This window comes from Oncorhynchus clarkii, chromosome 19 (assembly GCF_045791955.1).
Source record: "Oncorhynchus clarkii lewisi isolate Uvic-CL-2024 chromosome 19, UVic_Ocla_1.0, whole genome shotgun sequence".
Taxonomy (NCBI): domain Eukaryota; kingdom Metazoa; phylum Chordata; class Actinopteri; order Salmoniformes; family Salmonidae; genus Oncorhynchus; species Oncorhynchus clarkii.
In genome coordinates, this window is record NC_092165.1 from 16780298 (window position 1) to 16793682 (window position 13385).

General features: G+C 42.9%; 1 protein-coding gene across 1 annotated transcript; it reads right to left on the minus strand.

The window, feature by feature from the left end:
• Nucleotides 1-4273: 4273 nt before the first annotated feature.
• On the minus strand, nt 4274-8038 carry LOC139374143 (snaclec GPIB-binding protein subunit beta-like). The gene is made up of 6 exons (XM_071115147.1): nt 7853-8038; nt 7600-7699; nt 6746-6870; nt 6267-6416; nt 5877-5985; nt 4274-4970 (listed from the first exon to the last, which is right to left on the minus strand). The coding sequence occupies exons 2-6, from the start codon at nt 7676-7678 to the stop codon at nt 4828-4830; spliced, it is 606 nt and encodes a 201-aa protein (XP_070971248.1). The 5' UTR covers nt 7679-7699; nt 7853-8038; the 3' UTR covers nt 4274-4827.
• Between the last annotated feature and the right edge of the window lie 5347 nt (nt 8039-13385).

Below are 13385 nucleotides of genomic sequence, written 5' to 3' on the forward strand. Positions count from 1 at the left end.
CATGTCTCTGGACCCACTCACTGTCACAGTCATACGCTGGACCTAGTTTTGTCCCATGGAATAAATGTTGTGGATCTTAATGTTTTTCCTCATAATCCTGGACTATCGGACCACCATTTTATTACGTTTGCAATTGCAACAAATAATCTGCTCAGACCCCAACCAAGGATCATCAAAAGTTGTGCTATAAATTCACAGACAACACAAAGATTCCTTGATGTCCTTCCAGATTCCCTCTGTCTACCCAAGGACGCCAGAGGACAAAAATCAGTTAACCACCTAACTGAGGAACTCAACTTAACCTTGCGCAATACCCTTGATGCAGTTGCACCCCTAAAAACTAAAAACATTTCTCATAAGAAACTAGCTCCCTGGTACACAGAAAATACCCGAGCTCTGAAGCAAGCTTCCAGAAAATTGGAACGGAAATGGCGCCACACCAAACTGGAAGTCTTCCGACTAGCTTGGAAAGACAGTACTGTGCAGTACCGAAGAGCCCTTACTGCTGCTCGATCATCCTATTTTTCTAACTTAATTGAGGAAAATAAGAACAATCCGAAATTCCTTTTTGATACTGTCGCAAAGCTAACTAAAAAGCAGCATTCCCCAAGAGAGGATGACTTTCACTTTAGCAGTGATAAATTCATGAACTTCTTTGAGGAAAAGATTTTGATTATTAGAAAGCAAATTACGGACTCCTCCTTAAATCTGTGTATTCCTTCAAAGCTCAGTTGTCCTGAGTCTGCACAACTCTGCCAGGACCTAGGATCAAGAGAGACGCTCAAGTGTTTTAGTACTATATCTCTTGACACAATGATGAAAATAATCATGGCCTCTAAACCTTCAAGCTGCATACTGGACCCTATTCCAACTAAACTACTGAAAGAGCTGCTTCCTGTGCTTGGCCCTCCTATGTTGAACATAATAAACGGCTCTCTATCCACCGGATGTGTACCAAACTCACTAAAAGTGGCAGTAATAAAGCCTCTCTTGAAAAAGCCAAACCTTGACCCAGAAAATATAAAAAACTATCGGCCTATATCGAATCTTCCATTCCTCTCAAAAATTTTAGAAAAGGCTGTTGCGCAACAACTCACTGCCTTCCTGAAGACAAACAATGTATACGAAATGCTTCAGTCTGGTTTTAGACCCCATCATAGCACTGAGACGGCACTTGTGAAGGTGGTAAATGACATTTTAATGGCATCGGACCGAGGCTCTGCATCTGTCCTCGTGCTCCTAGACCTTAGTGCTGCTTTTGATACCATCGATCACCACATTCTTTTGGAGAGATTGGAAACCCAAATTGGTCTACACGGACAAGTTCTGGCCTGGTTTAGATCTTATCTGTCGGAAAGATATCAGTTTGTCTCTGTGAATGGTTTGTCCTCTGACAAATCAACTGTAAATTTCGGTGTTCCTCAAGGTTCCGTTTTAGGACCACTATTGTTTTCACTATATATTTTACCTCTTGGGGATGTCATTCGAAAACATAATGTTAACTTTCACTGCTATGCGGATGACACACAGCTGTACATTTCAATTAAACATGGTGAAGCCCCAAAATTGCCCTTGCTAGAAGAATGTGTTTCAGACATAAGGAAGTGGATGGCTGCAAACTTTCTACTTTTAAACTCGGACAAAACAGAGATGCTTGTTCTAGGTCCCAAGAAACAAAGAGATCTTCTGTTGAATCTGACAATTAATCTTAATGGTTGTACAGTCGTCTCAAATAAAACTGTGAAGGACCTCGGCGTTACTCTGGACCCTGATCTCTCTTTTGAAGAACATATCAAGACCATTTCAAGGACAGCTTTTTTCCATCTACGTAACATTGCAAAAATCAGAAACTTTCTGTCCAAAAATGATGCAGAAAAATTAATCCATGCTTTTGTCACTTCCAGGTTAGACTACTGCAATGCTCTACTTTCCGGCTACCCGGATAAAGCACTAAATAAACTTCAGTTAGTGCTAAATACGGCTGCTAGAATCCTGACTAGAACCAAAAAATTTGATCATATTACTCCAGTGCTAGCCTCTCTACACTGGCTTCCTGTCAAAGCAAGGGCTGATTTCAAGGTTTTACTGCTAACCTACAAAGCATTACATGGGCTTGCTCCTACCTATCTCTCTGATTTGGTCCTGCCGTACATACCTACACGTACGCTACGGTCACAAGACGCAGGCCTCCTAATTGTCCCTAGAATTTTTAAGCAAACAGCTGGAGGCAGGGCTTTCTCCTATAGAGCTCCATTTTTATGGAACGGTCTGCCTACCCATGTCAGAGACGCAAACTCGGTCTCAACCTTTAAGTCTCTACTGAAGACTCATCTCTTCAGTGGGTCATATGATTGAGTGTAGTCTGGCCCAGGAGTGGGAGGGTGAACGGAAAGGCTCTGGAGCAACGAACCGCCCTTGCTGTCTCTGCCTGGCCGGTTCCCCTCTTTCCACTGGGATTCTCTGCCTCTAACCCTATTACAGGGGCTGAGTCACTCACTGGCTTTACTGGGGCTCTCTCATGCCGTCCCTGGAGGGGGTGCGTCACCTGAGTGGGTTGAGTCACTGATGTGGTCATCCTGTCTGGGTTGGCGCCCCCCCCCCCCCCCTTGGGTTGTGCCGTGGCGGAGGTCTTTGTGGGCTATACTCAGCCTTGTCTCAGGATGGTAAGTTGGTGGTTGAAGATATCCCTCTAGTGTTGTGGGGGCTGTGCTTTGGCAAAGTGGGTGGGGTTATATCCTTCCTGTTTGGCCCTGTCCGGGGGTGTCCTCGGATGGGGCCACAGTGTCTCCTGACCCCTCCTGTCTCAGCCTCCAGTATTTATGCTGCAGTAGTTTATGTGTCGGGGGGCTAGGGTCAGTTTGTTATATCTGGAGTACTTCTCCTGTCCTATTCGGTGTCCTGTGTGAATCTAAGTGTGCGTTCTCTAATTCTCTCCTTCTCTCTTTCTCTCTCTCGGAGGACCTGAGCCCTAGGACCATGCCCCAGGACTACCTGACATGATGACTCCTTGCTGTCCCCAGTCCACCTGGCTGTGCTGCTGCTCCAGTTTCAACTGACCTGAGCCATAGGACCATGCCCCAGGAATACCTGACATGATGACTCCTTGCTGTCCCCAGTCCACCTGACTGTGCTGCTGCTCCAGTTTCAACTATTCTGCCTTATTATAATTCGACCATGCTGGTCATTTATGAACATTTGAACATCTTGACCATGTTTTGTTATAATCTCCACCCGGCACAGCCAGAAGAGGACTGGCCACCCCACATAGCCTGGTTCCTCTCTAGGTTTCTTCCTAGGTTTTGGCCTTTCTAGGGAGTTTTTCCTAGCCACCGTGCTTCTACACCTGCATTGCTTGCTGTTTGGGGTTTTAGGCTGGGTTTCTGTACAGCACTTTGAGATATCAGCTGATGTACGAAGGGCTATATAAATAAATTTGATTTGATTTTGATTTGATTTGACCTTTCTCAATAGCAAGGCATAGTCCTTAAGTTTAGGTCAGTCACAGTGGTGAGGTATTCTGCCACTGTGTACTCTCTGTTCAGGGCCAATTAGCATTCTAGTTTGCTCTGTTTTTTAAAAATGACTTCCAATGTGTCAAGTAATACTTTCTTGTTTTCTCATGATTTGGTTGGGTCTAATTGTGTTGCTGTCCTGGGTCTCTGTGGGGTCTGTTTGTGTTTGTGAACAGAGCCCCAGGACCAGCTTGCTTAGGGGACTCTTCTCCAGGTTCATCTCTCTGTAGGTGATGGCTTTGTTATGGAAGGTTTGGGAATTGCTTCCAGAGTCTCAATTTGGTGTTTGTCCCATTTTGTGAATTCTTGGTTGGTGAGCGGACCACAAACCTCACAACCATAAAGGGGAATGGGTTCGATAACTGATTCAAGTATTTTTAGCCAGATCCTAATAGGTATGTCGAATGTGATGTTCCTTTTGATAGCATAGAAGGCCCTTCTTGCCTTGTCTCTCAGCTCGTTCACAGCTTTGTGGAAGTTACCTGTGGCGCTGAAGTTTAGATTAATCTCTCTCTCTGATCAATAGCATGCATAAAAACACACGCAAAGTAAATATCACGCATGCTCTCTGTTTTGGGCACACTACTCAAACAGGGCACCGAATGGAAAGGTAGTAGGTTAAATTCTAAATCTGTCAAGTCCACCCAGTGGATTGTCCATCTATAAATAAGATGAGGCTGTACTGTTATGTATTGACCCCTTGTTCCCATCTGGTTGCTAAATTAAGGTCAGGTCAACAAAAGAAAGTCATGCAACGATTATTGATTAATGAAGATATTTTTGTATTCCTTTTTTATTTGCTAGTCAAGCAATGCGCAGTGTTTCATAGTACAAACAAGTGAAGTAGCATTTTATCAACACAATTCCCCCTGAAAATAGATTAGGTTACACTGTTTTCTGACAATAGGCCTAGATAGGATTCTCAACTGCAGTGGTGTAAAGTCCTACTTATGTCGTTTTCTGGGGTATCTGTACTTTACTTTACTATTTCTATTTTTGACAACATACTTTTACTCCACTACATTCCTAAAGAAAATAACTGTTTTACTGTTTTCTGACAATAGGCCTAGATAGAATTCTCAAATGCATTGTGTTTAGAAGTTTCTAATACAATCAGTTGTTTCATTAAATCTTTGGGCGGACTGAAACTGACTGTGACGGTGAGAACTTTTAGCTGACAAAGGCTTTGTCTTTGAGCTGTGGGTTTTCTCTAACATTTTACAGGGTCCTGGGGTCGTGATGTCTGAGAAAGCTGTAATGCAAAGCGTATCTGACAGGTAGTATATACTGCTATACTGCTCATCTGTCACCTACTTTAAATGATAAACCTCCCACTCCCTTTTTCCACCATCCCCTCTTCTTCTCCTCCTCCTTTGGTTTCCTCTCTTTCACCAGGTATGAAGGCACACAGAAAGTAATTGGTTTGGCTGCACGGGTAATCATTCCAGTCCCCTTTGCCTAGATAAATAGAGATGGAGAGATAAAATAAAAAAGTTAGTTTTATCCATTATTAAATCCCTTTTAGAGAGTTTTGAGCTACATTAGTAGCTAAGCAGCCTTGTCCAAGCCAGATCGACATGAGCCTATCGACTGTTTCTGTAGCATGAGGCTTTTGACGTATCATTTAATACAAGTACAATGCCTGGACACTAGTCTATCGCAGGGCCTTACCCTCAAAACTTCACTTTAATGCTGAGTGCCAAGCAATGAGGAATCTGTCCACTTTTTGGTATGACTCGACCTGGGATTGAACCCCCAACCATCCAAACTCAGGACAGTCACTCTAACCACATGGCCACTTATCTATATAACACAAAGCTATGAGATTTGTCATACTTCAAATCAAAAACATCCCACTCCCTTTTCCACAATAGTTAACACAATTCTGAATACATCAGCATACTGAATTTGGTGTAGCTGGTAGCTTAGCGGTTAAGAGCATAGGTTCAAATCCCAGAGCTGACTAGGTGAGAAATCTGTCGATGTGCCCTTGATTAAGGCAATTAACCCTAATTGCTACTGTAAGTCGCTCTGTCATGTCCCCTCTTTCCCTTGCCCCCTACTCCCGGGTGGCGCAGCGGTCTAAGGTACTGCATCTCAGTGCTAGAGGTGTCACTACAGGCACTGGTCCAATTCCAGGCTGTATCACAACCAGCTGTGATTGGGAGTCCCATAGGGCGGTGAACAATTGGCCCAGCGTCGTCCTGGTTAGGGTTTGGCCAGGGTAGGCTGTCATTTTAAATAAGAATTTGTTCTTAACTGACTTGCCTAGTTAAATTTTAAAAATACTCCCTCCCTCTCCGCCTGCCTTCCCTCCATCACTCTCTCCCTCCCCTCCCATTATCCCTGACTTCTCTTGCTTACGCTGCCAGTTCATTTCCATGCACTGTCCATCACCGGATGGCTGCTTGGGGTTCTGAAGCCAGGAATAGTAGTCCATGGGGGACCCATCAGTCCAGAGGTAGCGGTGAGGCTATGAGAGAGAGAGACAGACAGACAGACAGACAGACAGACAGACAGAGAGATCAAGCATAATGACAGAAGGTGTTGGGGGGCATGAACACTGTTGTCCACCTGGCTTTTATAATGATGATCAAATTGAATGGTGAAACTCTGGGGTGGTTTCCTGGATACCGATTAAGCCTAGTCCTGGACTAAAAAGCAGACTCAATAAAGAAACTCCATCAATAATCATTTTTAGTCCAGGTAAATCTGTGTCCGGGAAACTGCCCCTTTTTAGTCTAAAACCGCCACCTGAAGGGGGTCAGATACTGTAAAACCGCCAAGCCAGATGCGAGGGGAATCTCTGCTGAATGTCTGAGCAAAAACGTCCACATCCTTGTTCTCCTGGCTGGAGTGGATTGATATCAGATGAGATTTGCCCTTTTGAGAGTGGCAGAAACCCTGTGTGGGTGAGAATGAATGAATGAGAAAACGAAAGAGAGAGTTGTCATCATCAAAATCCATTTAGAGTTAGACACTAATGCACAACACTGGACACGGGTAAAGACAATGGAGTGGATAACCTGAACTAGAGTACAGCATGCGGCTTTGAGAGTTAGTTATGGTGGTCATTTTGCGTATCATGCAGAGATACAGAGGTTCACTACGGTATGTCTACCTTTAACGAAAAGAGACATTGGTCTCAATGGGACTCTCTTGCCTAAATAAAGGTCAAGTAACTGAGAGAACATGGGTCTGTAGACTAAAACCTTAGAGAAGTCTGAATTTACCTCAGCAGATTGAAAGTCCAATTCCTCCTTGAAGTGCTTAACACATTTGTGCCCCAATTTATACCAGGTAGAATGGCCAGGACATTGAGGAAAGTCCTTGACCTTCCCAGAGACCTGCCTAGGTTCTAAAAGGACAAGGGGAGAACAAGGGAGAGATTAAAAGGACGGATATGAGAGAGAGGCTCCGTCCATATACTCACAGGGCTGGTTTCCCACCCACATGAAAAAAAAACTACAGTTTACTATAGAATCTTACAGTACTTACTATAGAATTCCATAGTAAATTGTGGAACACTACACTACACACTGTTGTATCTCTCAAGCATGTGTAGTGCTTACTATAGAATGTTGTAGAATTCTATAGTAAATACTACAGTATTATCCACACAAAAAAACACTGTTGTAAATAGTACTGTATTTTCTGCAAAACACTACACTTTTTTTAAACTACAGTAAATACTATACTATCTTATTTGCATATAACCTGCATATTTCCCTCACCCATATTGCAATTTATTTTTTCCACCCATAAGTGAGAAACCTACATGCCAAGTATATACCAAATATTGTGTTCCCTACAGGTTATAGAAAAGAGCAGAGTCGAGGTCTGTCTTAGACCCCTATAGTATTCACGCTGCAGTGAATACTATAGTATTTACATGTATACTATAGCATATATTTTCTTATGTGGGCATACACAGATCTTCACATGGCTATTCTAATTTGAGCGTGCTTTTCAGTCCAGGATTAGGTTTATTCTCGGTCAGAGTAACCGGCCTTGAAAATACATGTTCTACTGAGAGAATCTACATCAGTCACTGTGGTGTTGAGATGATGAGGGAAGGCTACTGTACCGGTGGAGTTTAGACCATTGAGCACCATGGCAGACGTCCCGAGTAGCATCACGGCCAGAATGGGTAGGACCTTCATCATGGGATCTTCACTTCTCTTCAGCTGTTGTGAAAAGATCAATGTTATTATATGTGTTTTTTAAATGAAACTGGGAGTTCCGATCTGTGGGGGCACACGACCAGACCCCGGCACACTCAGAGACAAATGAGAGAGAGGTGCATTTTCTCATTACAGAATCAAATATTTGGGTTTTACCTTGGTGTATGTAAATGTCGTCTTTTTCCTCTATTCTTGCTTCTCCTTGCTTCAGATGCTCTCTTTCACTCAGCTCTGCTTCCTTATATACCTATTCCATACCTCTTAATCTCCATCCTAATCTCAAATGTAGTTCCTCTTTTCTGCTGTCTCAACCTCTTACACATAAAAAGTTGCAACCCCTCTGGGTTTGTCTAGACAGTATGTGCAATCCCTGGCTACAGTTGTCCCCCTTGCACTTTTCAACAACAAAAAATCTCCAGTTATTTGTTTTGCTTCTCCCATTGAAAAACAATATCTACAGTAATGTATCACCAAATTAAGCATTCCTACAACATTCCTCCCTAAAATCAAATATGGGAGAGTTTCGATAATGCTGCGGGGTTGGTTTGCTGCCTCTGGTACTGGGGGCCTTGAACATGTGCAAGGCATCATGAAATCAGCAGATTATCAAGGGGTTTTGGAGTGGAGTGTTCAACACGGTGTCCAAAAACTAGGTCTCCGTCGAAGGTCGTGGGTATCCAGCAAGACAACGAACCCAAGAACATAAAAAAGCACCCAGGAATGGTTCAAGAAGAAACACTGGATTGGAATGGCCACCAATGAGTCCAGATTTGTGTCCCATCGAAAACTTACGATGAGATCTGAAAACAGCAGTTGGTCAAAGGCAACCATCAAACATTGAAGATTTGGGAGCAGTTTGCGGCTGAAGAGTGAGCCAAATTGGATCTGCAGAGAAGAATGGGAGAAACTCTCCAAATACAGGTACTTCAAGCTTGTTGCATCATACCCAAGAAGACTCCAAAGGTGCTTCAACAAAGTACTGAGTTAAAGGGTCTGAATACTTATGTAAATGTGATATTTCAGCTTTTTTTTGTGCAAACATTTCTAAAAACATGTTTTTGCTTTGTCATTATGGGGTGTTGTGTGTAGATTATTGAGAAAAAAAATAGTTAATCCATTTTAGAATAAGGCTGTAACGTAACAAAATGTGGAAAAGTCAAGGGGTCTGAATACTTTCTGAGTGCACTGTATGTACAGTACCAGTCAAAAGTTTGGACACACCTACTTATTCAAGGGTTTTTCTTTATTTGTACTATTTTCTACATTGTAGAATAATAGTGAAGACGTCAAAACTATGAAATAACACATATGGAATCATGTAGGAACCAAATATATTTTATAATTGGCATTCTTGGCATTCTCTCAACCAGCTTCATGAGGTAGTCACCTGGAATGCATTTCAATTAACGGGTGTGCCTTGTTAAAAGTCCATTTGTGGAATTTCTTTCCTTCGTAATGCGTTTGAGCCAATCAGTTGAGTTGTGACAAGATAGGGTTGGTATACAGAAGAATTTGCCAAGAGTTAGCCAAACACAAAATCTCAATTTAATCGATTTTATATTCAGGCTGTACCACAACAAAATTTGGCAAAAGTCAAGGGGCGTGAATAATTTCTGAAGGTACTGCAGGAGGGAGGGCATGCAGGCTGTCGCCAATTTATTGATGCACAATTTGCCTAAATGGCAAACACTTCAACAACTTCATTTTTATTCGACACTGTAGTTTATTTTAATGGTTTTGTTGTGATGTCAATATGTCCAGTTGTTTAAATCGAGACAAGACTGTTAAATGGAAACACATCGCAGCAGGCAATTGTCAAATTTATTTCCTATGTAAACGTTCTAAATGTCAACAAATTCACTGGACAAGTTGATGGAAACGCAGCTCTTGTTACGACGAGGAGATACTTTTGTATTGTACAATGTAATGAGTTCGTTGTGAAATTTAGCTTGTGAGCACCTGAAAGAGACGCACGCATTACCTTTGTTATTGTGCAGGTCATTTTGGAGGTTTGCACATAGTAGCCAGCGGGGTTGGCTGGACCACACTTTATCTGGAGTTACTCTAATATTTCAACATGTCTCATGTAAGAGCGCTGGTCTATGATGCATTTCTTAACATGGCTAATGTTTACTCGTAGAGGCCGATAGTGTCGGCTGAGAAAACTATACTAGCACCGAGTTTCTAAACCCAGAGTCACAACATCATGAGACTTCTGAGAATGCTTTTGAAACAGACAAAAGCAGACCAGGCCAGGGTTTGCCATTTGAGAAGCCAATGAGAGAAGTGAAAAATGATTCCTTCGTTTTTCATTTTCTCAATCTAAAAGGCACAACTTAGATTGGAGCCATTGTCTTCAGTAGTTGAACATGTTATTACTCCAACCTTGTGACAAACTAACGTTTTCATTTGTCAAAACAACTTCATATCGAAGGAGGGACTTTGATTTGACGGCCTGCACATGCACAGTTCGGCGCAAGACGACCATTAGACTCCATGACGTGTTTCTGCACATAAGCTTAGCTGACCAACGTCGCAGTGACATCTCCTACAAGCATTATCGGGCATTTTGATAGAAGACTCAAAATGCCTATAGAATAGAGAGTGTAAAAGTGCCACAGTTTCCTCACTAAATACGCCTACAGATAGTCGAGCACTGACATCTAATTTAGTTATCTTTTTTGTTTTCTACAGAGACCCACAACAAAGGGGAACTGCTTGACAAGTGGGAGGCCGAGATCTTTGCCAACATACAAGCTGATTATCTCTATCGATAGACAGACAGGCTGGCTGACTCTTCTTCTTCTACATACACTGTGTTCCAAATGGTACCTTACCTCCTACATAGTGCACTACTTTTGACCAGGGCCCATAAGACTCTGGTCAAAAGTAATGCCCTATATAAGGAAGAGGGTGGCTTTTGGGACGTAGTCCTACTCTTTGTGTTTTAAGGGCAGAGTGTTGTCATTTTGTTAGAAAACTTTACACAACCTGTTGGCACATGATAGACTCAGACACGTGTGTGTTGCTCTATTAGAACTATTATCATTATTATTAATATTATCCTCAAACTCTAGTAGATATATTAGCCTTCTGCAAACAAAGTTCAAGGTTTTTTTTTTTTCATGAGAAATGTACAAAGGTTACATACTCGTGGACTCGATGTTGAATAAATCATGTTTTCAAATGGTTTGCGGCATCTTCTTTTAAAGGCCCAGTGCAGTCAAACACTATATTTTATATATATTTCCACACTATGAGGTTGGAATAATACTGTTAAATTGTGGCTAATGCCCTTTTAGTGTAAGAGCTGTTAGAAAAGATCAGCTGAAAGTCATCTGCCTGGTGACATCACCAGGTATTAAATGAGTTCTATATTTTATACATCTGTTAGCAGACACTTTAATCAGAGCAACTTACATTCATGCGTGCATACATTTTTATGGGGGGAAGACTCCGGGATTTGAACCCACTACCCTGATAGTGCGAGCACCATGCGCTACCAACTGAGCCATACAGGACCAGTTAATAGACCAATTAGAAAGAGAGTTACAAGGCTCTCCGCCAACAACAGGTAATTTTCCATTTTCCCCTCCCCACTCAGAACACTCTCAGACGGTGCTAGAAAAAGGATTACTTGAGAAATTGCTATTTGCTAAGAAGCTATTTATTTTTTGTCATTTTAATAGAAAATAATCACAGTAAGGTAGTTAAACTGTTAACAAGTAATGATTTGATATTGAGATAAAATGGCTGCATTGGACCTTCAAGTCACACATGACTTTCTAGCTTTATGCTCCAAATAAGGTTACAATTACATGGAGCTTGCTCTTGCATCTCAAAACTTGGTTGATTGATGGTTCAACCCAGGCTATCCAGGCCCCAATCTAGGCCAACCAATTGGTCAAACCAGCCCCTACCAGAGTGGCCAACCCTACCCCCAGGACTCTTACACTCTCCAGGCGGCCAGTTACCATCACCAGGTTCCAGCCCAGGCCCCAGCTCAGCCCTACCAGCCCCTGGCCCAGCCAAACCAGGCCCCAACTCAGCCCTACCAACCCCTGGCCCAGCCATACCAGGCCCAGCTCAGCCCTACCAACCCCTGGCCCAGCGAAACCAGGCCCCAGCTCAGCCCTACCAGCCTCTTGCCCAGCCAAAACAGGCTCCAGCCAAGGCCCCAGCTCAGCAATCAGCTCAACCCCATTAGCCTCCGGCCCATCCATACCAGGCTGGAGCCCAGGCCCCAGCTCTACCAGTATCCGGCCCAGCCCTACCTGACCGCAGCTCAGCCCTACCAGGCCCCAGCTCAGCTTCTACAGCTCACCATACGCAGCCTGCCCTTTATGCTTGCTTCGAGGCAAGCAACACATAAGCACCAGCTGTTCTGGACAACTGTGTGATAACGCTCTCAGTAGCCGACATGAGAATGACCTTTAAACAGGTCAACATTCACACAACAGCGGGGCCAGACAGATTACCAGGACGTGTACTCAAAGCATGCCCGGACCAACTGACTAGTGTCTTCACTGACATTTTCAACCTCTTCCTTGTTTCAAGCACACCACCATAGTCCCTGTGCCCAAGGAAGCGATGGTGATCTGCCTAAATGATTACCGCCCCGTAGCACTCACGTCGGTAGCCATGAAGTTGTTTTGATGGCTCACTTCAAAAAACATTTCCCATTGAAAAACGATATCTCAAGTATAACTACAGTAACATATCACCAAATGCAGCATTCCTACAGCATTCCTCCCTACAATCAAACATGGGAGAGTTTCAATAATGCTGTGGGGTTGGTTTGCTGCCTCTGGTACTGGGGACCATGAACATGTGCAAGGCATCATGAAATCAGCAGATTATCAAGGTTATCAAGAAAAAACAGCCCGGTCTCAGACTAGGCTGGCATTGTAAACATACACCCAGGACACTCATTAGTATGATATGTTACGTTTGGCATGGTCACATAAGACAGAAAGTTACTTAAGGCAAATATGATAGGAGGGCGGTTGGTCGGGGTAGATAGGTAGGTACATAATGCGAACGTCTAGTAACCAAAATACATCACCATTTTAACAATCACTTACTTTTTTGCTACTTTGCAACTACTTAGCATACTAGCTAACCCTTCCCCTAAACCTTTAACCCCTCTCCTAAACTTAACCCGTAACCTAGCTAATGTTAGCCAGCTAGCTAAAGTTCAAATAAAATGTATTGGTCACATACACGTGTTAAACAGATGTTATTGCGGGTATAGCGAAATGCTTGTGCTTCTAGCTCCGACAGTGCAGTAATATCTAACCAGTAATATCTCACAGTTTCACAACATATACCCAAAATACACGTAAATCTAAGTAAGGAATGGATTAAGAATATATACATATGTCAGAGCGGCATTGGACTAAGATAGTGTCATAGTATAGAATACAGTATGCATATGAGATGGGTGATGCAATATTTACACACAATTAAAGTGACTAAAATACAGTAGAATAGTATAGAGTACAGTGTATACATTTGAGATAAGTAATGCAAGATACGGAGACATTAGTAATGATTCCTAATCTATGTCTAGGGTCATATGATTGAGTGTAGTCTGGCCCAGGAGTGGGAAGGTGAACGGAAAGGCTCTGGAGCTGCCTCTAACCTGCCTCTAACCCTATTACAGGGGCTGAGTCACTGGCTTACTGGG

Coding starts and splice junctions, on each gene's coding strand:
- LOC139374143 (XM_071115147.1), bottom strand. CDS start 7,678: ATGATGAAGGTCCTACCCATTCTGGCCGTGATGCTACTCGGGACGTCT. Junction 5,986..6,266: donor CAGTATCTGACCCCCTTCAG/GTGGCGGTTTTA, acceptor TCTCTCTCATAG/CCTCACCGCTACCTCTGGAC. Junction 4,971..5,876: donor CATGGAAATGAACTGGCAGC/GTAAGCAAGAGA, acceptor CTATTTATCTAG/GCAAAGGGGACTGGAATGAT.